At 37.1% G+C, this 24,345-nt stretch overlaps 1 protein-coding gene across 1 annotated transcript; it reads left to right on the top strand.

The window, feature by feature from the left end:
• Positions 1-833: 833 nt before the first annotated feature.
• Positions 834-12,268, top strand: LOC136247154 (uncharacterized). The gene is made up of 7 exons (XM_066038791.1): positions 834-837; positions 894-1,202; positions 2,102-2,383; positions 5,681-5,757; positions 9,104-9,326; positions 9,734-10,039; positions 11,753-12,268. Exons 1-7 carry the CDS (start codon positions 834-836, stop codon positions 11,827-11,829), a joined length of 1,278 nt encoding a protein of 425 aa, XP_065894863.1. The 3' UTR covers positions 11,830-12,268.
• The last annotated feature ends 12,077 nt before the right edge of the window (positions 12,269-24,345 follow it).

Raw genomic sequence — 24,345 nt, 5'->3', positions numbered from 1 at the left:
TAATTAATGTAGCAGTACATGTTTTGTAGCCTTGTATGCCCAGCACTGTTTTCACAAATTAGTTATATAAGAAATTAAATATAAGGAAAAATTGAGAATTACAAGTTATATCATTACAATAAGCAAGGGCCTAAAGTGTAAGAAGGTTAACCCTGTTATACAGGGAGTAAAAATCTTGTACCTACATATAACTGTGTGGAATGCAGAAAATAATTCAATCTCAATTGCTTCTTGGTCTCTTCCATTTTATCAATAAAACCATTTGTGAAATCACAAGTTTGGACTGTACAGGTTGCTATGTAAATTTTTACTAGCACTTTTTAAATCCTGTGTAAAATTTCAATTCAGCATATTTTCTGTATAAACTGCTGACTACACATGCTATTTAAGTTTGTTCTAGTATATAGTTTAGTTCCATATTGTGAGTGTGTCATCTGTCTATACAGCATCATCATCATGTTGAAGGAAAATAATTGTCAACTTGTTTTGGTATTACTGCTGATCTCATTTGGAGACTCTGAACAACAAGATATTGCTACCTGTATGTAACTATATTGCTGATAACAGACTAAAAATACATTCAAAATTGCAAGACTTACTAATAATTAGGTGCTGTTATGCACATTGAGATGTGCTTAATGTATTTTGGGAAGGCTATATGCTGCACTACACATTTATTTAAATGCAATTGTACTTGTGTAGCTTGTAAGAGTAAACCTGATGCACATGTGTTTTGTATATGTAAACATTTCTAATTTGTTGCTATAGTCTTACATGAGAGCCACCCTTGTTTACCTACTATTCCAAGCATGTTATCGATGTAGCTTGTTGTAATGTGTTAGTTTGGTGGGATTATTTCTTTAATTTTAAAGTATTCGCATGTTTATTTACAGGTCTTAATATTACTGATCCACCAGAAGATAACATAATTGTGTGTGTTGGAGATGAAGTTAACATCACTTGTGGATATACCCTCACCCTCAGTTTTAAACTATCTCTAACCTGGATAATTGATGGAGTATCATATTCCTCTAGTGAAATAATGAGTAGTAGTATATATCACTCACCAGTGGTCTCCAATAGTGAAGATACTATATTAACTATTTATTCTGTTAGTGAACAAATGAATGGAACAACTATACAGTGTGAAATACCCATATCACCACCAGTGTATAGCTCAAACGGCACACTTACAGTAATCGGTAAGATACAGTAGCAGTGTATGTAGGTGTGTATGAAATACACTTACCTATACATTCATGTTATGTCCATCTGTACCCACATCAGCATACACTAGGGCTGAGCGATACTGCCATTTTAGTATCACAATCGATACTAAAGCCACTATTCACAATACTGAATAGTTCACGATACTTACAAATCATAGCTGGTGCCACATGATGTATTGCTCAGCATTCCTGCAGGAAGTCCTTATAGGTGATAGCAAACTAGCCACCATCATCCTTGTTTACAGTAACAGTTATTGTAACACATGCTTTGAGGTTCTTATGGTGTTCACACCTCTCTGCAGGGGAAACCAGATGGGTGGACTTTATCATTTACAAGGATTCTTAACCTAGTACTGCATAACAAATGGATTTTTAATGACAGTAATGTACAGGCATGGTATCACGATAGTTAATAACAAAATATCGCGATATTGATACTTTCAAAATATCACGATATATCGCTAAAACGGTAGTATCGCTCAGCCCTAGCATACACATATATAAACTTATTGATAAAATTAGCCAGCATGCAAGTTACATGTGAGGTACAGCAGTACCACATAGCACATGTAACGGTTAAGTCGTTGGTGTAACAAAAGGATGAGCATGTATGCCATGGTGATTTAACCATTAGAACACATCACTGACCGTGTTGGTCACTATCAACAGGAGCTGACAGCGGTGGGGCTTGAAATGCATGATACATAACAATGAAGTCCAAGAATTGCTTGCACATTGTCACATGTTCAGGCCAAGATAAGGTTGTCAGTAGTTGATTTATTCAAGTACTCACAACATTTTTGTTCTGTGTAGTGGACAAATACGTACTGATCAGTTTCAGCAGGGAAATATTCACATTTCACTCCTCACAGGTCCCCCAACCCTACCAGTTATTGAGATCTCAGAAAGGAGACTGACCTCACTGGTAATATCATGGGACACATTCAGCCATACCTTATGTGGTGATGTGACATACAATGTGACCTTATCTGATGGGACAGCAGAACTAGTGGAGGAGAGAACCACTACTAGTAATACTATCAGTTTCACTGATCTTGATAATGATACTCAATATGAAGTGACAGTGTTGGCTATTAACAATGCTGGACCAGGAACTGTTGCCACTACTAATGTAACCACCTTAACTCCTTCAGGTTAGTATGTACACTGTGTGTGCTGAGCTTTATACCAAACATGATTTTGTGGTGCAGTTGTCCTGAGCTGTTTGACCATTAAAATTTTCCGACTTACATATTTCTGCATTTGGCCATCCATGTTCGATCCTGATCAGACAAATTTACAATATATTTCTTTCTCCCAATGGAGAAACCACAGCCCCAGCTAAAGTGTAATAGCTGCTTACACCATCAGATAAGGTCACATACAATGTGACCTTATCTGATGGGACAGCAGAACTGGTGGAGGAGAGAACCACTACTAGTAATACTATCAGTTTCACTGATCTTGATAATGATACTCAATATGAAGTGACAGTGTTGGCTACTAACAATGCTGGACCAGGGCCTATTGGGACTGCTAACGCAAACCCTCTCATGCCATCAGGTTAGCTTTGTATGCACAGCTGTGCAGATTCAAATGTTATCTGATAAACAGTTTGATGAATTATCTTAAACTTTTCGAACTTTAGTTTCACCAATCTTACCTTTGTGACACTTGTAGCAACTATCTACACACATTCTGAGTTATATGTGGGCTAGTGTACATGTTATGACATATTCCTGGAATAAGGCATACAACACAAATGCTTGTTCTGATCTAAAACATGAAAGTGTTACCATATTATTAAACAGAATGGTAGTACTGTTTAAGTAGGGATTCCCCCCGAAAATGACACACGCTGCCTAAAATTCCACCTTTAAAATCATCCTAGAAACGCTTTACACCACAAAAATCACCTTTATGGAATAATATTAGTCCATCTAACATGAAATACAGCATTAAAAACAAGAAAACACTTACTGGTGACTGGATATAGAATTTTAAAAAATCTCCAAAACTTGAAATTTTGTCTCACTCACTCACTCACTCACTCACTCACTCACTCACTCACTCACTCACTCACTCACTCACTCACTCACTCACTCACTCACTCACTCACTCACTCACTCACTCACTCACTCACTCACTCACTCACTCACTCACTCACTCACTCACTCACTCACTCACTCACTCACTCACTCACTCATTCACTCATTCACTCACTCACTCACTCACTCACTCACTGACCACAGTCACAAGCCTAGAGCCTAAACGAAGCAGCGCATGGTCACCATTTTACGCCACAACAACTAATTCACTGGTGGGATGTGCCTTTTGGGGTTCCGACAAGTGTACGCCCTGTGTGCCTTATCTTTCCTTTCATCTTCAATCAGGTTGGTTGTCTTCCTCTTCAAGCATCAAAACCATACGAGGCATTAATTTTCCATATCAACACTTTTCTCAAAATTATTTCAGAAAGCGCTTATGATGCTGAAAGAGTGGGGCGCTTATAATTTCAAGTGTTGCACATGAAACATTAAGGCTGCTGAGTTGTCACTTCGACTTTTGTCAATGCCTGGACTGCAGTCGACGAAGAGATTTGTTACTTAATAGATGGACTGATACTCAACGGCTTGTTTCTCTGAACACACTGACTCAGCCACACAGTGCTGGATGGCGAGATCAGCAAGTGATTGGATATATTCAAGTGGAAATTGTATTACTCTATCCTGTTAGTCGAGACTAAGCTCCAGACAACTGAAAGGGCCTGTTCGTTCGAACAACTTCCGCTGGGTGAATAGAACACGGACCATCGTATATACTGAGACAGGTCATAGATCTGAGCGCCATGCACTGCTGCTACGATCAAAGGTACATGTGAGCTATGCATGCTACTACGGCCTATGTACTTCCAATTTTGGTGCAGTATGTACTTTAATAAGCTGTACAGGAACTTAATAGCTAGCTCACAAGTTACACTGTAGCTAGCTAGCTGTGCTACAACAAAAAACTAAACAAATTAGTATTTTTTTAAATTGTTAATTTAAAAATGAAGTAGGGATCTATGCAATAGAAAGTAGTGAAACAAGAGATGAATGATGGTATTACAGCATAGCTCAATGGGAAAGTCCCTACTTTGGCACATTACTTTGGCACATTAAATGCTAAAGTAGGGACTTTCCCATCGAGCTATGCTGTAATACCATCTTGTTTCACTACTTGTTATTGCATAGATTCCTACTTCATTTTTAAATTAACAGTTTTTAAAAATATAAACTATGTATATGCTCAGTTATACACAGATGCATTTGCCATAAAGCTGTTATAAATAAATAACTTTTATGTGTGTGATTTTTTTACAATCATGTGAGATTATAGCTTAGGGTACACATACAGGGCTACACGTATGTACCGATAACCACCAAAACCTTGTTGTGATTAATGTGACCAGAACACTTCTCTTCATGTTTTGTTACACTACATTGTCAGACACAATTGTATCGGTATACCATAATATAGTAGGCTAATGTGTGTTTTATGATGCATGAAGTATTTCTTATTGTGGAGGAGTTAATGTTATGTGAATTATAAAGATAATGGCTTCTTGTTACAAAGCTGATGTTGCTGTTGCCAGTGGCTTCATGCACCCATGCTGCATATCCATAAGTTTATGACCATAGTGGGTTTCTTCTTAGCATTTTAACATTCCTTGCAAATATTTATATGTTTAAATGTATGATGTTTAAAAATCTGATTGTTGCTGCCAAGCCAAAAAGCATATGCATTGTATTACGATGAATATAAAGCCTATTATAAACATATTTTAGTCTATTTGCAATTGTGTAATTAAAGTCAATATCCAAGAAGTGAACATGTGTTCTCCAATGTTGTGTTCTGTAATACAGTGGAACCTTGATTATCCAAACTAATTGGTGTTCGGATAATCGAAAGTACGTAAAATCGAACACCCATACATTTATATACAGAGTTTTGCTCAACTACTCTAATAAAACATACACTTGTTGACAAAATACCCTAATTGAACAGTCAATTTGGTGTTCGGATAATCGAGAGCTCGGTTAATCGGTGTTTGGATAACTGATGTTCCACTGTAACTACAGTTTTGTGTTAACAACTATACATTTCAATCATTCCTGTTCGAATTCATCAAACTTCAAGTTGAGATAATGTTTTAAAGCTTATAATAGCCCACATGTTGTTTTTTTTTTGCTCATACCAAACCTCAAACATTAATTTTAACTTCATGGTGCTACTATGATAGATGTATTGAAAGAAAAGGAAAAGCCTTAGCACATACAGTATCTACATAATAATATAATTATATCCACCACAGTATGTACACCTGTTTGTACACAGGCACATTATTCTACATTTCATACTGTACATATACTGTACATATATTATTCCTCTTCTTATTTAAATGTGTTTAGTTCCCTTTCCACCAAGAAATTTGGCAGTTGTTGTGAAATTTGTTGATTTTAATCCTATTGTCAACATATCTTGGAACGTAAGTGTGTACATGTGTTATGTTGTGTGGCATGTATTGTGTTTTATATGATATATTATATATAGCTACCTACGTAAGTTAGTAATACTATTGAAAAGTAATGGACTCCATTTCTGTAAATAGTGAAGTAATGACTCACATGCACATATAATGAATATACTTGCTAAACAAGTAGAGCCCCACCTCCCCCACAGTTTATGTCCAGCTGTTCTTAGTACGACTACATGTATTTGCCACTAGTCTATTTGCCTCAGTTTGTTATGACGATATGTTTTTATAGCGAAGTAGAATTTTGTGAAAATGGCCAGTTTTTGCTCAGCAGGTCACACATTACTTCTTGTGGCTTGTCACACTCCCTCCATGTATCACACAGAGATAGAGCACTAGTACAAGAGGCAGGTGTCAATACTACAAGCAACATGCATATTAGTAAGAGTAGTAGTCATCTTATGAACTGTATTGTTTCCACTATCATTAGCAGACTGTACAATAGCATTAAACTTTTAATAATGTAACTTGTAACTAGCAAGTACGTAGGTGGTAGAACTCTATCCCTATTTACTCCCTCTTGCAGTAGCATCAGCACTTCAAATAGTTTTGTGATGTATGTATTAAATGCTCCTCTGAGGAATGTGTTGATACTGAAATTGATACCTTGGTATAGATTTTGTTACATGAAGATGACCATGTATAGTATGTATGCATTGAACTGGATTGTCAAAACATTTAATAACTCATGAATGCAATTGCACATGATCTTGGAATTTGGATCATTTGTACTGCTTGACCCACTAAAAATGTTTCAAAATCTTAAAGTTCAAATGTCTAACACAATAGTTATGGACAATCTAAATTTCCACCATACATTTCCTATGGGGAAGATTGACTGCTCTATTAGAGTATCTCGATCTTGCATTACAGAATGAGCACTTAATTTAGCTTCTTATTAGTGGCGTTTAGCTATGGACCTTTGCTACTGATTATTTGGACTTGTATACTAAAATTCTGGACCTTTTTGCTAGGGGTGTGCGATAATGTACCTCATTATCATGAATATTATGATAATTGACTACACATGTAAGTACTAATAAGATACTGTAAATTATCACTGTGTCACTCATTGTGCATGCTTTATAGCTATATCTGGAAGCCAGTATCATTGCAAAAAAAATTTAAAGTATTCGTTAGAATTATACCTGAGATTTTTTAAATTTTCTTATTGCACATTGGCCACATGTAGTAAGAGAACTAACTATCTGGAAGTTTCCTATTATCATGATAATGCAATAATGAAGATTTTCACAATAATGATAATGACTTTTCACGATAATCGATTATTCACGATTATTGCACAGCACTACTTTTTGTTAAAATTGTGGACCTTTTTTACCAAAATTGTGCCAAGAGGGTGATTCTTCAGAACCCCCACCCCCCAGCTACGGGCCTGGCCATAGGTAGACTAAAAATCAGAATTTGGCGATTCTATTAAAATTCAGTATTCAGCTTTCTGGAAATGTTTTCAACACTGAATTTGACTTTATATGGACTAAGACTACTCCATAAAGGTGATTTTCATCACATAATATTATGATACTATGATACCTTTTAATGGAGGTGTTTTGGTGGGCGTCTTTCAGTTTAGGGGATAGCCCTAATAAACAAATATCCATACTGTTTATAACAGCTTTGGTAATTGTGCAGTTGCACTACAAAGCTGGTTTTTTGTTCATAATAAAGTAACAATACTATTTATTTGTAATGGCACTACTTTGCAGTGAGGTAGTTACCAGATCTGCATTTGTAAATCCAGACACCATTTTTGACATTGTTTTATTACTTTTCAGAGTGGCTATTACAGATTGGTGTATTATGTTGATTATAAATCATGAGCCAGTGTGCCATATGATGCAAGCTTAAGCTTTGCACTGAATTTATAATTGATCGCCATAATAACCGATACAAAAGTTTTGCTAAAATACCTCATTGGAACCAAGAAAACACTTTTTTCATGCATTCATTAAAGGGCTAAACTGAAATGGCCAATTTATTCTGTGAAACATCCCTTAGCGGGACATCTATGTATCATACCAAATTTGAACTAAATCAGTCCAGCTGTCTTTGAGATACACGCCTTCAAATTTGTCATATTCTTCTTCATTTTTTATTTATTTTTCTTTTCACACCACTTCCAAAATTGCCACAACTCATGCAAGCCTTATAGGATTCTTTTCCAATTTGGAGGGTGTAAGAGCATACATGTATTAAACTACTGCCACAAACAAGTTAAAAATTGGTTAGTCATGGCAGACTGTTTATGACTTGAAAGTACTGAGAGTATTAGCTAAGAAGATAGAGCAAAACTCAAATAATTATGTGAAACAAGTGCAATTGAGATACCCTAATAGAACAGTCATTGAGAAGTAAAATAATAACATGTGTAACGGGCTGGAGTGCCCCCATTATGGGACAAGGACTGGACCGTGTGGTTCTTTACTACTCTTCTTATTAACACGTACACTCAACTCTACGTATGCGTACACATACACACTAATATACATTATCCAGTTCACAATGCAGTTACACATGCATGGAAATTGTTGAAAATTTGTCCAGAGTTCAAATCAGGGACCTCCACACTTATTTACACAACCTGTTCACCACTTTACCAACTGCCGTCAGTTGCTCATTTCACTTAATTTATTAAAGTTCTAGTTTACTACATCAGAATGGTAGAGTTTCATAATTTCATAATCTATCAATGGAAATTCTAGATTGTTATTATAGAACATTCTATGTACATTATATTAGAGATGCTCCGTGCACTCCATTAGAGCACTATATACAAGAAAAGTATTATTAAATAGTCAAATAGAATAGGCTATACCACATAATTATACATAAATAACACGATCAAGATACTCTAATAGAGCAGTTGGTGATAGTGCGATTTGTTGCAACACCTACCAGCTAAACAACTTATGCAAAACTAATTGAATTTTTGTGCACGTGTCAGTAAATCAATGTACATCTGACATGAACATGCATGTAACAAGCGCATTTCAAAATCCCGTAGTAGAACAGCCATATACATACCAGCTAATATGTAGAAAATTGAATAACCTGGATAGACAAGAGCCAGATATACAAATATGAAAAGAAATGATATTTAATCCAAAACAGCCAATATGTGAAAAGGGTGCAGCCTTCCAAAAATAGGATATGATATCAAAAGTGGCGGCCAAGAAATGGCTGCAATGATGCTATATCCTTTTTTCACAACTTAACTGGCTATTTTGTATTAGATTAGATTGACTTTACTGAAGTTTAATGCTTTGTCTGTGTATAGCCTTCACAATTGGTACCCAACATGACTGAGATAGTGGCATACAATGTGTCTGTGACTGATGAAGATGATCAGATGCAATGCTATATGTTAATGTTTGACACGACTACAGTTTCAACAGAAGATATGGATAATTGTTTAGTGGTGGATGTTGGTAGGAGTTATGTGGTTGCAGTTCAAAGTGTGAACAGTGTTGGGGCCAGTGAAACAAGTAGTACTTCGTTTGGTGAGTTGAACTGTATAATATGTGCAAATTGATCATTTTGCTAAACCTGCTAAATTAAGGAATGGTTTTGAACAAGTATATAAACTATAATGTGTTGAGACCACAACAGGATAGCCATGACTAAGTGCAATTTTTAACACATAGATTTTACCAGGTAGAAGTCAATGGTGACAAAGAAATGGCTGCAATGGTACTTGATACTAAATACCAACAATGAGAAATTACCAAATATAATGATGCTAATGTTTCATTGTACAAGTTATTGATATTTTGTAGCTAAGCATCACTGTAATCTTCTTAGTAACAAAATGATTAAAGTTGTATGAATTACATACTTTGTCATAATTTTATATGTATGTTACTATGGTATCTTATATACCTGTATTCCTGTGTTAATGTATTCACAGCTGTGAGATGGCTCAGATCAGCAATGATCACCATACCCACTGATAACCAGACTGTGTCTGTGTTGTGTGATGTGAATGAATCTAATCCTCCAGTAAAATGTCGTGTCATCATAACCTGTACTACATGTGAGCTGATCATCTCTCGAGAGTTTACTGGAAGTATTCAACAAAGAGTTATGCCTCAAAATAGTTATTCCATTTGTGTACAAGTGATCATAGCTGAAAATGGTACAACTGTGGAAGATTGCAATATATTGCAAACCATCTCAGTCCCTGAACGCAACACAAACAGTGGAATTATTTCATGTAAGCTTGTGATCCTGTTAATTTTAAACTTAGGCTAACAAGTGTCCTAATACAACACCAATTCATTAAACTACTACAATTATACATTCTGGCTCACGGGTAGAGTGTTTGAAACTTGATTCATGCACTTGAATCTACACACATGTATTATGGTGAATGAAGTTTATAGGGAGGGGTACTTTTAAAGTTAGCACAGTTGTTCTTGTAGTTAGCAAAACACATTGATAGTTTGCTAATTAATAGGACACGATAATATGTTAGTGACTGAAGCTGCTACAAGTCAACTTCCAAGTGATAGGAATAGCTTTTAGGCTTCATTACAAGTTTAGCACATGTACGTAGCACTAACTACATTAATGCTACACTTTAAACATTAGCTGTCCTCACCCCTAAGTACCACCTACTGTGCAATTAAATAAAATTCCTTAACCATTTTAGTTATGTGCAAAATCACTTTTAAAACTGTTTAAACCATGTTGCTCTTATAAAACATTCTTTATTCTAATAGAGCAATCGTTTTAGTTTCCTGCTACGGGAAAGTTTAGATTACTGGTGTTTGGATTTCTATAATTGAAGTTCTGCTGTTATAGACTTTGAATGCTCCAGCATGTTTTCCAGGTCTGCTTGGCCGCCAAGCATGAGAATGGCATTTGATATCTTTACATTACTGTGGACAGGTCAATGGATGGCACAAACATCTAGTGTTGTAGTGTTTGAAGAGGTATAAAGCATAAGCAGCTCCAGATCAGCTTCCTAATCTCTCTTATTTATGTGCTCATCTACCACCCCTACTAATATAGTGCTGGTAATATAGAAATAGCATTAAAATGCTGAGCATCCACACGTAGCTTTTGGGTGATTTGTATAACAGAAATTGTTTGACTATCAACAGACCTGTAGCAAATGTGACCAGATTTGAGATAACCAAGCTTCCTCACACACAAGATCAAATTCATGTTTTTACCGCAATTGAATTACTGGCTTAGTAGACCAACATACTGTATGTATTTCAACAGACCCCAAATTTGACCTCTGGATATCACATCTTCTTGAATGAGTACCCCTGCCCAAATTGGGCATATATTTGGATGACAGATCGACGAGAAAATATATGCGATGCACACAGTGATATATAGCTGAATGCTTAGTGTAAATTCTATTTAGTTGTAGACACTAACAGAACGTTACTGACAATACCATTATTATAATAATAAAATTGCCACATCATATTCTTGTATTCAATCACAGATTATTAATATCTGACAATCTCATTTGGATCCCATGTGGACTTCAATCCCAGACTCTTGCATATCTTAATTTTCATGTTTTTCGCTGGTCTGTTATTGATTTTGCAGTTACATAGGTTATAATTTGAAGTTCTAACATCCACTAAGAATTCCACCTATTACCTATATACCTATATACAATATTGCTCAAATGCAACATTGTCTCACAAGAGTGCGAAGATTAAAAAACTGACCAATTAAAGGGCATGGCATCCATTTCACTTGCAAGTATTCATACTATTTTGTTTGAGATGAATGCTTGCAAGTGAAATGGGTGGCACACCCTTTAATTAGCAAGTTTCTTAATTGCTCGCACTCTCGCAAGACAACATTGCATCTGAGCGTACATACCATACTTGTTACTACCATACTTGTGGACTTATGTGACTTAATAATATTATGTACATACTACCTCCTCCATCCTCAGACAATGATCACAGTTCGTTGTACATGACTACATTTTGTGCAGTGGGTGTGTTAACTACTGTGCTGATGATGATGTAACAAGATAATACCCATAATAATATGTACTGTAGTACTGTAGTTCTAGTGAGTATCAATGTATGTAGATTGTAAGTGTAACCGTCATAATATTTTGCAGTTCATTTGTATGACTTCACTGATTCAATATTTATTTTTGTACTGCTACATTTCTAATCAACTATTGTCTACCTGCCCAGTCAATTTTAACAATGCTAATAATACCATTGTATTTTATACCTGATATACATGTATTTATATTGTACTCATCAGTAGAATTGTAGCTACTCTTTTGTACGTTCATTAATTCTGTTTTTGTATTGTACACAGAGATCATAGATTGAAATAAGTTTCTAGCATTGTGTGTGTGCGCCCATGTTCACTTGCATCACTGTCTAATAATACAATTTACATGTACGTATGCCGACATTGCAGCCTTTAGTTGGCTTTGTATTGTATTGCTCCTTTTCACCCAAACATACAAATATGGAAAATATTAAAATATACTCTTGGTCACCATGCTGGCAGAATTTTGCCATTTACACCAGTGGGGACTTATTAAGGAACTGACAAATTACTCTGCCTACTATATACAGGGGACCAACTCTGTCGTATGTTCTATGGGGAATGATATTGATTGTTACACGATTCTCTAGCTGATCCACTAAAAAATACCAATGTGTGTATTAGTGCTGTACACTGGTATCCTATTAACCAGTGTCCTATTAACCAGTGTTGTCTAGGTCAGCCAATAACCAGGGGCGTCTGAATTCAGTGGAATGGAACGGTACTTTGGTAATTTCAATTGGTGGTCACCTCTTTATAAAGACCACCTCTTTATAAAGACCGTTTTACTTTAATGTTTAAATTGCTGCTATCTTGTTGTTTTAGAGTGTATCCCCATGTAATGGTCTTATTGATCAGTTGTGTGCCACATGCCTAGAAAAGTTAGAGTGATATCTGATTTGTAATACAGCAATATACCTCATGCAAAAACAGTTTGGCTGTACAAAAACGACGTCCCCATCACACTAAAAGTAACTAACAACTAAAGGAGCTAATATCTGGCAAATAACTTGCTATAATTTATAAAAATTTGGTCCTTTATCATTGACTCGTACAGTCTTGCTGCATTCCTAATTAATTCCCTGTAACTCTAATTGGCTAGTAATTTAGCCGTCTTTTTTTCTCCTCTACAATGCCGGACTATTGAGAAAGGTACCAATTTAATAGCCTATTAGACTTACAGGGAATTAATTAGGAATACAGTCAGACTGCACAAGTCAATGATAAAGGACTAAGGTTATTGTAGATTATACTTTGTTGCCAGTATATATTAACATTCATTTCTTGGCCTCACCAGATTTTAGCTCCTTTAGTTGCCAGTTGCTTTTTAGTTTCGTGGACACATCCTTTTTTGTATAGCCAAGCTGTTTTTGTATGGGGTATCATAAATCAGGTATCACTGGCTTTCTAGACATAACATGTGGCACACAATTCATCAATAAGACTGTCTTATAGGGCTCTAAAACAACAATTCAGATATTAAAGTTAAACGGTCTTTGTAAAGAGGTGGTCTTTGTTAGAAGGTGGTCTTTTTAAAGAGGTGAGCCTAATTGAAATTACCTAAGTACCGTTCCATTCCATTCCACTATTCATTCCATTCCACCATTCCAGTCCACCATTCCATTCCACTGAATCCAGACGCCTAATAACCAGTGAAGAAACCTTTAAACCGGTTATTGCCCACCCACTTGGTAAACCATAGAATTATCCCTGCTGACAAGTGATAACATCATAACATGACCTCAAAGCATGTGTAAATATGTGATTGTAATAACTGTTATTGCAAGACAGGATGTTGATGGTCACTTTGGTACCACCCTAAACCTTCCAGCAGGCTTGTTGAGTCACATTATGTCTACCAATATATAAGCAAACCAATTAACCAGTTATTGCCAACTATTGGTAGGCAATTAACCAGTGACAAAAATTTTGTAGGTGGCCAGCGCTAGTGTGTATCATCATACCTGTCCAGTGTATTGTACATGTATCCCCATTGGTCAGTATGTAGGGACCCGCCGATTATGCTGGCATAATTATGAGTATAATAGGTGTCTGAAAGCATTGAGCATAATGCTAGCATAATAGGTAGAATATTTGTGTAACGGTATGAATTCTTGCTTATCAAAATAGCTATCACAGAAAGATCGATATACTCTAATAGAACAATCACATAACTGACTGTTCTATTAGAGTATATCGATCTTTTCTGTGATATGTATTTTGAAGAGTAAGTTTGTGCTTCAGCCACTTGTTATTTATCCATAAATTGAAAATTATTATTAGAGCATGAGAACTGAGGCATATATAATTGGGCATAATTTGAGCATAATGGGTAAGTATTGAGCATAAATTTAAGTATAATAGGTAAATTTTAGAGCAGTGCAGCATAGCATAATAGGTAAAATTATGAGCATAATCGGCGGGTCCCTATCAGTATGGGCCAGTCATTATAATACTGTATGTACACTTACTACACTGTAGGGCATTTGGCTGTATGTGCCCTGGTAATAATTTTATGCTATGTGTACAAGATCCCGTCATGTTCCGCTACTGTATCACATGTGTTGTGTTTCAGGGCTGACACAATCAAGACGGCAATATTACATAGTATAAAGGGTTTAACTTACATATACTGCATATATACACAATGCTGTGACTTGATTTGTACTGTTGTTTTTGTGTGCTTTATAAAAGCAGGGGAAGATTAGGCTAAGTCGAGTTGTTTCATGGGCGTGACTGAACCACCTTTTTCAAATTGAAAATTAAAAAAGAATTTTCATAAGTGGATAAATACCACTAGAAACTCTGAACAAAAGCCGTGTATTCTTCCAATGCATTTAGCTGCTGTTTATCTGCAAATATCATCAGCTCAGAAACACACCATGGCTACAAATAAGTGCTTATATTTTGTTATATTTGTGTTCCTTTTGTCCTGTAATTTTATTTAAATTGCAATCTACCAATCCTATAATATAGTCTTGAGATTTTTGCTTGAAGTGGCCTACTCAAACATCAAGGTGACTACCGGACTATGTTAACAGTTTGCATGACTATATTAACCTGACTTAACACATCTATTATAATACCGTCATTAGCTTTTTTTCGTTGTAAAATAATTTTGGTATGCAAAATTTGTACGAAAATTTCTTGCACGAAAATTTTTATACAAGATCGAACTACTCTAATAGAGCAGTCATTAACGTAAATCATACGAAAATATTTTTACACGAAAATGTTTTATCACGAAAAATATTTGCACGAAAATAAAGCGAATTACAGTAATAGACAAATTCCATAATAAGGCTTTATAGCATATAGAAATAACTGTTGCCCCTAGCAACCTGAATTTCCCATTATTTTTAAGTGATAATGTTTAAAGTAAGTTCTCCACATTTTGAAAGGATAGCAAATATATGTCATAAGATATGACATTTTGAAATTGTGGTTTTCCCATACATATCTATGTGAGAGGGCTACAGTTGCCCCTTCTGGGCAATCACAAAAATGAGGTATTTCAACATATGCAAACACCAAAATCTCAAAAGTACATATATCTCAATATTATACAATTTGTAGGTGTGAATGTCAACAATAATCTCACTAAGTTTTAAATGGATAGTGTATATAGGTCATAAGATATGACATTCTTTGAATCACATGATTTATGTGATTACCGAGAAGGGGCAACTGTTGCCCCTCTCATTGACAATGTATGGGAAAATTGCAACTTCAAAATGTCATATCTCATGACTTATATATGCTATCCTTTAAAACTTGGAGAGGTTACTTAAGACATTGACACCTATAAATAAGGTAAAATTTAAGTTGCTAGGGGCAACAGTTGATTTTTTCATTATTATGAAATTTGTCTATTGTAATGTATGCAGTCTGCATGACTCAGCTGTTTTATTAAATATTGTATTTTTAATCTCTAAAATGAAAAATGACTGCCTGCTCTTGCACTTTTTAGTCTCGCGTGGCCAGACCCTTTCCGCGCAGCCACTTATCGATTGGAGATTATAAAAGTGGCGCGCTGCTTATATAATCTCCAATCGATAAGCGGCTGCGCGGAAAGGGTCTGGCCATGCGAGACAATGCGCTTTTTTGAAAAACCATATAGATAATAAACTGGCTGTATACTGTAGATACTTCTAGTGAGTATCAGTGTATGTAGATTGTAGGTGTAGTCATCATAATATTTGTGACCGGGCCTGCAAAAACAGGGCATGTGGGCACAAACTACACCCTGTCACTCTACAGGTCATATCTCAGTATTGGAACAGAAACTTTGTATTCTGTAACTTGCATGATAAAGGCAATTAAATGCTAACTAAGAGCTGAAAACTACATTGCCATAGCATAATGGTACAAAATGTTATGTGTGATGAAAGTTTGAAAAAGTAGACAAAAATCATGCACCCACATACCCTATTTTTGCAGGCCCAGTCACATCTATAGCTGGTCTATATGGTTTCACTGTATTTATTTTATGTACCACCTTTCTGATAATATTTTCTACCTGCCCAGTAAATGCTAATAATGCCATTGTATTTATTAATATGTATTAGTAGCTACCCCTTGTGTGACGTATTTATTATTTTGTATTTGTATGCAAGATAGTATATAGAAAATAGGATCATGAGGGATTGCATGTTCACTTAATATTATCACCACTTTTAAAACAACTGTGCAATGTCTGCCATCATTGCAGCAGCTATTGTTTTTATATGTTTCTATGCCAACATTGCAGCCTTTAGCTGACTTTGTATTGTGCCTATTCACCCAAACATAGGAACATATAAAAACAATAGCTACTGTACTCTTAGTCAAAGAATGCTGATGAAAATATGTGTCCATTCAAACCAGAAGGTGGGGGCAAAGTAATAATAATAGTAATTGACAAGCTATACTAGTCAAGATTTATATATAATACCACCACCACTACCAGAGTTCTATATGATAAATACAACTATGCATATCTAAGCGGGGTAGTGGTGGGGCATAACATTGATAGCTTACTCGAGCTCAGTGCAAGACATGATGCTCCAGCTGATCCACAAAATAATTAACTCTATTGTGTGGGTCATCTTAATCACGTTGTACTTGCATGCCTCATTGCAATTGGTAAGAGTTCGTAGTTGTGTATGTACACTGTAGGATGTTTGGCTGCATACATGCGACCTGACAATAATAGACTAACTATATTGTATAGTAATATTATGATCATGCTAGCTACTGTCACTGTTGGTTTGGGTGACATGCAGGTTGGCTCAATCAATTCAAGACTGAGATTAGAAGTGAAATTATTGTCAACAATGCTGTATGTGGATTGATTTGTATTTTGATGGTTTTGTACGCTTGTTCTGTGTGTTGCTTTGTACGTATGTTTGTGCATAATGGTTTTGTTGCATATTAATTGTGTGTCAACTTCACGACAGGAGTATACGTTGAGACATGCTGCATGGGAGAATTCCTAACTAATATTACCTGACTTCTTTAATTCAGTCTGGATTATCACACGTTGCTGGGAAAAGGGAACATAATATACTATGCATACACTTCATCATGTACATAACACACTTTCATAGTCAACAGCCTGTCTTGTAGAGCTACCGTACATTGGTGAGATACAACCTTAATAAAGTGTCAAAAATTACCACAGTTTGCTACAACAGTTGTATGTATACACAAGAGGGCAAACTCAGGAGGCAGAGGCTACAAGTAACCAATCGAGTGTACCACTTACCGCCTATATAATTATATACTGAGTCATATTATGTTTGATCTATTCACACCTTAACTGACGATAAAGTACTGAGGTGTTATAGTGTTGATGGATTGTTGTGCAATAATATAGACTTTTGAGGTAAAAAAAATTTGTGAAATTAAATTCACTCTTAGAATTGTATAGTAGTATCAAGAGTAAATAACAAAAGAGAGAGTGTCTGAGCTAACTCCAGAATATTGGCCATCAAAAATGACAGCAACAAGTCCACACAGGCTTCCCTTTAATTTACAGGAAGGGAGTTAATACTCGAGTTAATATGTTTTGGCTTGCATACAGTAATACAGTAACATACATTAACTTACAAAGGGCTACTCAAAGCCGAGCTCAAAGCCACCACCTCCTTAAGTGTTAACTCACTCAATTGTAATCTGCACTTATACTGCATGGAATTAGACACCCTCTCTTATCAAGACACACGATAGTGTGTCGTGCGGCCCAAGAAGCCGGCGAGCCACACCGTCATTTTCACACCTTTGTATCTCGGTGATCTCTTATCCGATTGGAACCAAATTTGCTACAGCGTTGCCCGCCAGCCAGGAGAGTCTAAATACCACATTTGAAGGAAATCGCTCCAGCCATTTCTGCGATACGAGCTGCCAAAGTTTCGATTTTTTTCTTCGTTTTTTTTCTTCGTGTTTTCACACACTTGCAAAAACTATAAAACACAAACGCGTACTTCGATCGCCTTGAAATTTGGCACACAGAAAGGGAGTCCAAAGGCGAATTCTAGCATCAAATGTGGTGCACATACGATGAATGATTCGGGAGTTACGACCGATTATTCGCGTAAAACAAGATTGATTATTTGTCACCAACGTTGAAACCGGGTCACTACTGCTGACCCGGATGACCCACTGACCCGGATCCGGGTCAGGCCCGGATTTACCCGGATGTGACCCGGATTAATTAAAGCCGAGACGTGTTTCAGCTAGTCTCGAGCGAGCGAACGAGTCTACATTTTGAGCGTTCCATTCGTGTTGAGTAAATATTGCAACTTCAGCCTAGCTGTAGGTTGAAGACCAAAAAAAAAAAAAAAGTCTTCACCTATACTGACAATAGACTCTTTCCAAAAGTACGTCATTGCTATGGCAACACCTTTCCGCCATTTTGAATGGGGCCACGGTAAATAATCTCGATTGCGCTCCATAGAGCAGTTTCAAAACCATGGTAACCAAAAATTACGCAATGGACACACCCAAATCGCCATGTTTTTGTACCAGACTGTTTCATGTTGCAAGTTGAATTCCTCGCTAAATTCATGCCAAGATTATTAATACGTAAGGAAAAGAGATGCCAGTGATAGAATAAAGTATGTAGGTGAGTTATTACGCATTAAAAGATCCGTACTGCCTCCCAAGAGGGCAGTTTCGTAGGAAGGAGAAATGCGTAAAGATGGATTTGGCCAAATTGCGACCTATTCACCGCCCAAAGGTGGTTAAAACTAGGGGAAACCTGCAGTATAGGTCTTTATCCAGCACCACAGCATCGTACAGCCACATCCAGCTATCCCCGAGTTAGCCAGAATCGCTCATGTGCTGGGATTCCCACTTCGTGTGAAAAAGCAGACAGCAAAATAAGACCGCTAAACTTTAACTGATGGTTGATTTCGACAATAAAACTTAACTCTAGCAAAATTCACCACTAAGAGTCTTCTTTTTCTGGCGTTTTATCACAGTTTGGTAGTACGCCATTACCGGTCTCGTGCCTTTCAGGAGCTCTGGCTAATCCTGGGATAGCTGGATGTGGCTGTACGCTGCTGTGGTGCTGGGTAAAGACGTATACTGTAAGTTTTCCCTAGTTTTAACCACCTTTGGGCGGTGAATAGGTCGTAATTTGGCCAAATCCATTTTTACGCATTTCTCTTTCCTTCGAAACTGCCCTGTTGGGAGGCAGTACGTATCTTTTAATGCCTAATAACTCACCTGCACATTTTATTCTATCACTGGCATCTATTTTACTCACGTATTAATAAGTCTTGGCATGGATTTAGCGAGGAATTCAACTTGCAACATCTAGCAATCTGGTACAAAAACATGGCGATTTGGGTGTGGTCCATTGCGTAATTTTTGGTTACCATGGTTTTGAAACTGCTCTATTGAAATCTGGTGTTAGCAGCAGCTTGAACAGAGCCGTATTGTTGAGGAACAACCCATCAATACCTTTGGGGTGGCAGAATTAGTGTTTCTGGTTAAAGGCAGCTGGTTATCATGGCTGAACAAGGCATGAGACATCGACAGCAGTCAACAACAGTAATTGCTTTGTCAGCCCATACAATCAAGTTTGCATGATCAGCTGCCACTACAGTCACTATAATAATAATAATAATAAACTTTACAGTGTACATATACCTACATACATACAAGTTGCAGATGTTGGTATGATACAATTGGGACATATGGCAGCACACTGATGGTCCACTGACATCCTGTGTCAGTGGCCGGAAGCTAAATTGTAGCAGTGATTAGCTACAAAGTTTACTTACTAGTCTAAGATTACTTAAAAGGGGGGGAAGTTAACAGTTAAAGGGAGTTGAAGTTAGGTTGGTGAGGGATCTTTGAACACTTTGAGCATGGACATAGAAATGAAAAAGAGCAGGTGTTGTTGGAGGTGAAATTGGCAGTGAAATGATTCCACAGATAATCTAAAAGTTTGGCCTTTATCTTGAGTGGATTGTCCTGGTAGTTGATAATGGGAAGGGCATTCCAGATGCGAGGAAGCCGGTTAAAATAAAAGTTACTAGTGGAATTGTCAGGTGATCTTGTTTGGACTATTATCAGTACAAGAGTCAGTGAGGAGTATAAATGGTTAATATAATTCACTTGGGTCTTCAGCTATACTGTTTCAGCTAGTTACTGATATACAAGTAGCTACCATAGTAATGTGGTTATTGAACATATAGTCAAAATGCAAAATTTTAATTCACACTCATTTCAGAAGTATTATAAGGGGTGTGCAACAACATTTTCAGAATCAACAAACTTTGGTTTCTTATTATACAGTACTTTTAACAATTGTTTGTTTTTATCTGCTTTACCAGTTAGGCACTGGAGGCAAAGCCTGTACGAGGTGTATACCATGAGACAGGGAACCTAGACGAAAATTGTTGACTAATGTGAAACGGGACAAATACATAGAAGGGGTTTTAAAAAATCTATCCCTAGCCTGACTTTGATCTGCAGGCCACTCGGATACTGGCCAAGCGTCACACTCCACTGGACAATTGTTGAAGCAGAAGTACAACCTACTACAGTGGTAACAATCACCTAAAAAATGTTTGCCAGTACTCCCATGTGTATATACACATATTTAAACTCTCAACAAATTAGGATACCCCTCTACTAAGGATACCTTTCCATGGTCCCATTTGTATTCTATTCAGTTCATCCCAAGGTGTTCATGCGATCACACCTAGTGCTTCATATGAAAAGAATTGTGGCCAATGAGATCCAAGTATTTTCACTGTATAGTACAACATTCACATGTGACTGCTAGATACATGTCCGATTAAAATGTGTGCTATACAACTATCAAATACTACACTTTACAAATCTGCTATAAGTATATAATGCTGGTCATACTGACTCATGTAAGCTCCCTGATTATCAACAGTAAGTCATATTATCAAAGAATATAATACCAGTGGAGTGTTTTCTCATCGAAATGTTTTTAAGGTCTATATGGTACTGTATCAAGGATGACATCACTGGATATCTCTTTGGATTAAACTTAACACTGAGTAACATAATTATATGGTTAGAATTTGTGCAATGCAGGTATCCATTCTGAGAGAGAATAGATATATAAACAGTTCAGTCTAATCGGACTTTATGTCTGTAGCACTAGTAACTGAGTCTAGTTAGTCAGCCACCACTGTACTGGAAGATACATACTAACGTAGGAAACTTTCACAAACATACATTACTGTATGTATAACGATGTCACATAAGGTGATCATGCCACATTATATAAGCTACGTACATGGAAAAGTGATTACCAGTTCTGTATGTGTTGTTACAAATGCACAGTTAACCACTGCACACTAGTTACAATGCCTTAGTTACTTAACAAGCCATATTATCTGAAATGATGTACCCACTATACTGTTTGCTGAGGCAGCAGTTTCACCTCAAATGATGTTGTCTTTGTCTCAGAAATTCAGTTTACAGCACAACTCAGCATCTGTCTTATCAAGAGCTCCGGACTTTGTGAGCTCCAGGTCTCCGTCCCTATCCTTTAATAGTGAGATCAGATGGGTTGCACTGAATTGATCTGCCAGATTGAAACTTCACAAAATGTAGTATCTACGGTCTGTACATTCCACTCCTTGTCCTTACTCACAATGATTGTCACGAGTAACAATTTATGCTCACAACAAAGCCATGGAGAGCCCCGGTGGAAATTTGACTGAAATTTACTTGCTAGAATCCGAGAATCATGGCCATCGTCTTAAATTTCGTCAGAAGCATCTGTGGTTTTCTTTTCCTACTTCTTTTCTTTAAAATACACGAAACAACTTCACTGCAAAGACTGAATACGCCGGAGAATACGCCATGCGCATGGCATAGTAGCCCCATTCAAAATGGCGGCCGAAAAGTGGGCGTGGTTTTGGAAAGAGTCTATAGCTACCCCTCACCATAGATACCCTCAGTTTCGTGCTACATACTACACTTACTAACAAATGGGCTAGGCTGAGCGTATGTTGGTAATGCGATAAGTGGGCGTGGCTCACGAAAGAGCTACGCGATAGCGTTTATAAGTTTCCACGTCGTCAAACAAACAATTCCGTTTCTCACGTGATCCAATCCGGGTCAGACCCGGATAAATTGTAAACCGGGTCAGACCCGGATAAATTGTAAACCGGGTCAGACCCGGATAAATTGTAAACCGGGTCAGACCCGGAGAAAATGTGACCCGGATGACCCGACCCGGTTTCAACGCTGTTTGTCACGCCTACAGGGTAAACCGCTTCATGGAATGAGTTGAAAATTGTTATGTAGATGAAGCAACCATCGTAGGAGTGCCTTGTGGTGGTTTGAAAGGAATCGAGATAAAGACCATGGAGATATGACACAAAACCCAACCTGCGTCACAATTACGCGATCGATTTTTATGAATAAAAAAGTATTAGTTTTTAAGCCTACTAGGCAAACCGCTTAGAGCAATGAGCTGAAAATCGGTGTATAGCTGGAATAATCTTCATCAGAAGAATCGGATTACAAACCACTGAGTTATGATTCGAAAGCCAACTCCGTGTAGCAAATGCGAGATCGAGATACTCTAATAGAACAGTCACCCTAATAGATCTAGAGCATTCAGCTAATTTATTTACTCCATCATAGAATTCTACAAGTTTTTCTGTAGGGAGTTCAGCTACAAACAGTTAATCTTATAGACAGTTCAGCAAGAAGCAAGTCACCCTATAGAGAGTTCAGCTATAAATATATTGCTGTAGTGATTCAGAACATTACAAATCACACTGAAGAGAGTTCAGCTATAAACAAGTCATGCACCCTGTAGAGAGTTAATTCAGCTACAAACAATTCACTCTGTAGAAGTTCTGCTACAAACAAGTCTTCATGCAGAGAGTTTAACAACCAAAATCCACCATGTAAAGACTTCAGTTTTACTAAAAAGTTACTCTGTAGAGAGATCAGCTAGAAACAAGAGAGGACTCAGCTAGAAAACGTCACCTTGTAGAGAGTTCATCTACAAACAAATCACACTGTAGAGAGATCAGATAGAAGAAGCCACCTTGTAGAGGGTTAAGCTGTGAAGTGATCACCCTAGAGAGAGTTCAGCTAGAAAAAATCACCCTGTAGAGAGTTCAGCTACAAAGAAAGCATCCTGTAGAGAGATCAGCTAGAAACAAGTCACCTGTAGCGACATCAGCTACAAAGAAAGCATTCTGTAGAGAGTTCAATTACAAACAAATCACCTAGTCTCGTGCCCAGACCGCTTTTTTTCTTTTTGTGTGGGGGCGGAGAAAAAAGGGTCTGGTGGATCTCCAATACATTTTTTGTGCAGCCGGATCTACAACTTTTGGGGATCGTTGATTAGTGGTGATGAATAGCAAAGGCTTGTTAACGAAGCGACAATAGGAAACACGGCGCGCGTTTGCTTGGCAAGGCTGCATCCTTGGGTACGCGCGCCGTATTTACGCTTCGTTAACAAGCCTTTGCTATTCATCACAACTAATCAACGATCCCCAAAAGTTGTAGATCCGGCTGCACAAAAAATGTATTGGAGATCCACCAGACCCTTTTTTTCTCCGCCCCCACACAAAAAGAAAAAAAGCGGTCTGGGCACGAGACTACAAATCACCCTGCAGAGAGTTTGGCTACAAAAAATCACCCTGTAGAGTATTCAGCTACAAACAAATCACCTTGTAGAGTGTACAACTAGACACAAGTCACGCAGTAGAGAGATCAGCTACAAGAAGTTGCAATGTAGAGAGATCAGCTAGAAGACATAGGCGGATCTAGGAGACACTGTCAGGGGGGGGCCAAGGGGGGGCAAGAAGTTTTAGTGCACAACAGTGTTTATTCTACTACGAGCTATGGGGAAATTCTAGAACACAAGTTATATTCATTTGCATAACCTTATTCAGCATATAGCTGGATGAACGATGGACATACAGTTTGTAAAACTGTAGTTGGAGAAAATTTTAAAAATCAGACCTCCCAGGT

Source organism: Dysidea avara, chromosome 1, assembly GCF_963678975.1.
Source record: "Dysidea avara chromosome 1, odDysAvar1.4, whole genome shotgun sequence".
NCBI lineage: Eukaryota > Metazoa > Porifera > Demospongiae > Dictyoceratida > Dysideidae > Dysidea > Dysidea avara.
The sequence above is the reverse complement of the archived record's forward strand: the minus strand, read 5'-3'. Positions and strand labels throughout refer to the sequence as shown.

Bases quoted from the DNA above. Each gene is read 5' to 3' on its own strand.
- LOC136247154 (XM_066038791.1), top strand. The intron at 1,203-2,101 runs GTAAGATACAGT...CACTCCTCACAG, and splicing joins CGGCACACTTACAGTAATCG to GTCCCCCAACCCTACCAGTT. The intron at 5,758-9,103 runs GTAAGTGTGTAC...GTCTGTGTATAG, and splicing joins TTGTCAACATATCTTGGAAC to CCTTCACAATTGGTACCCAA.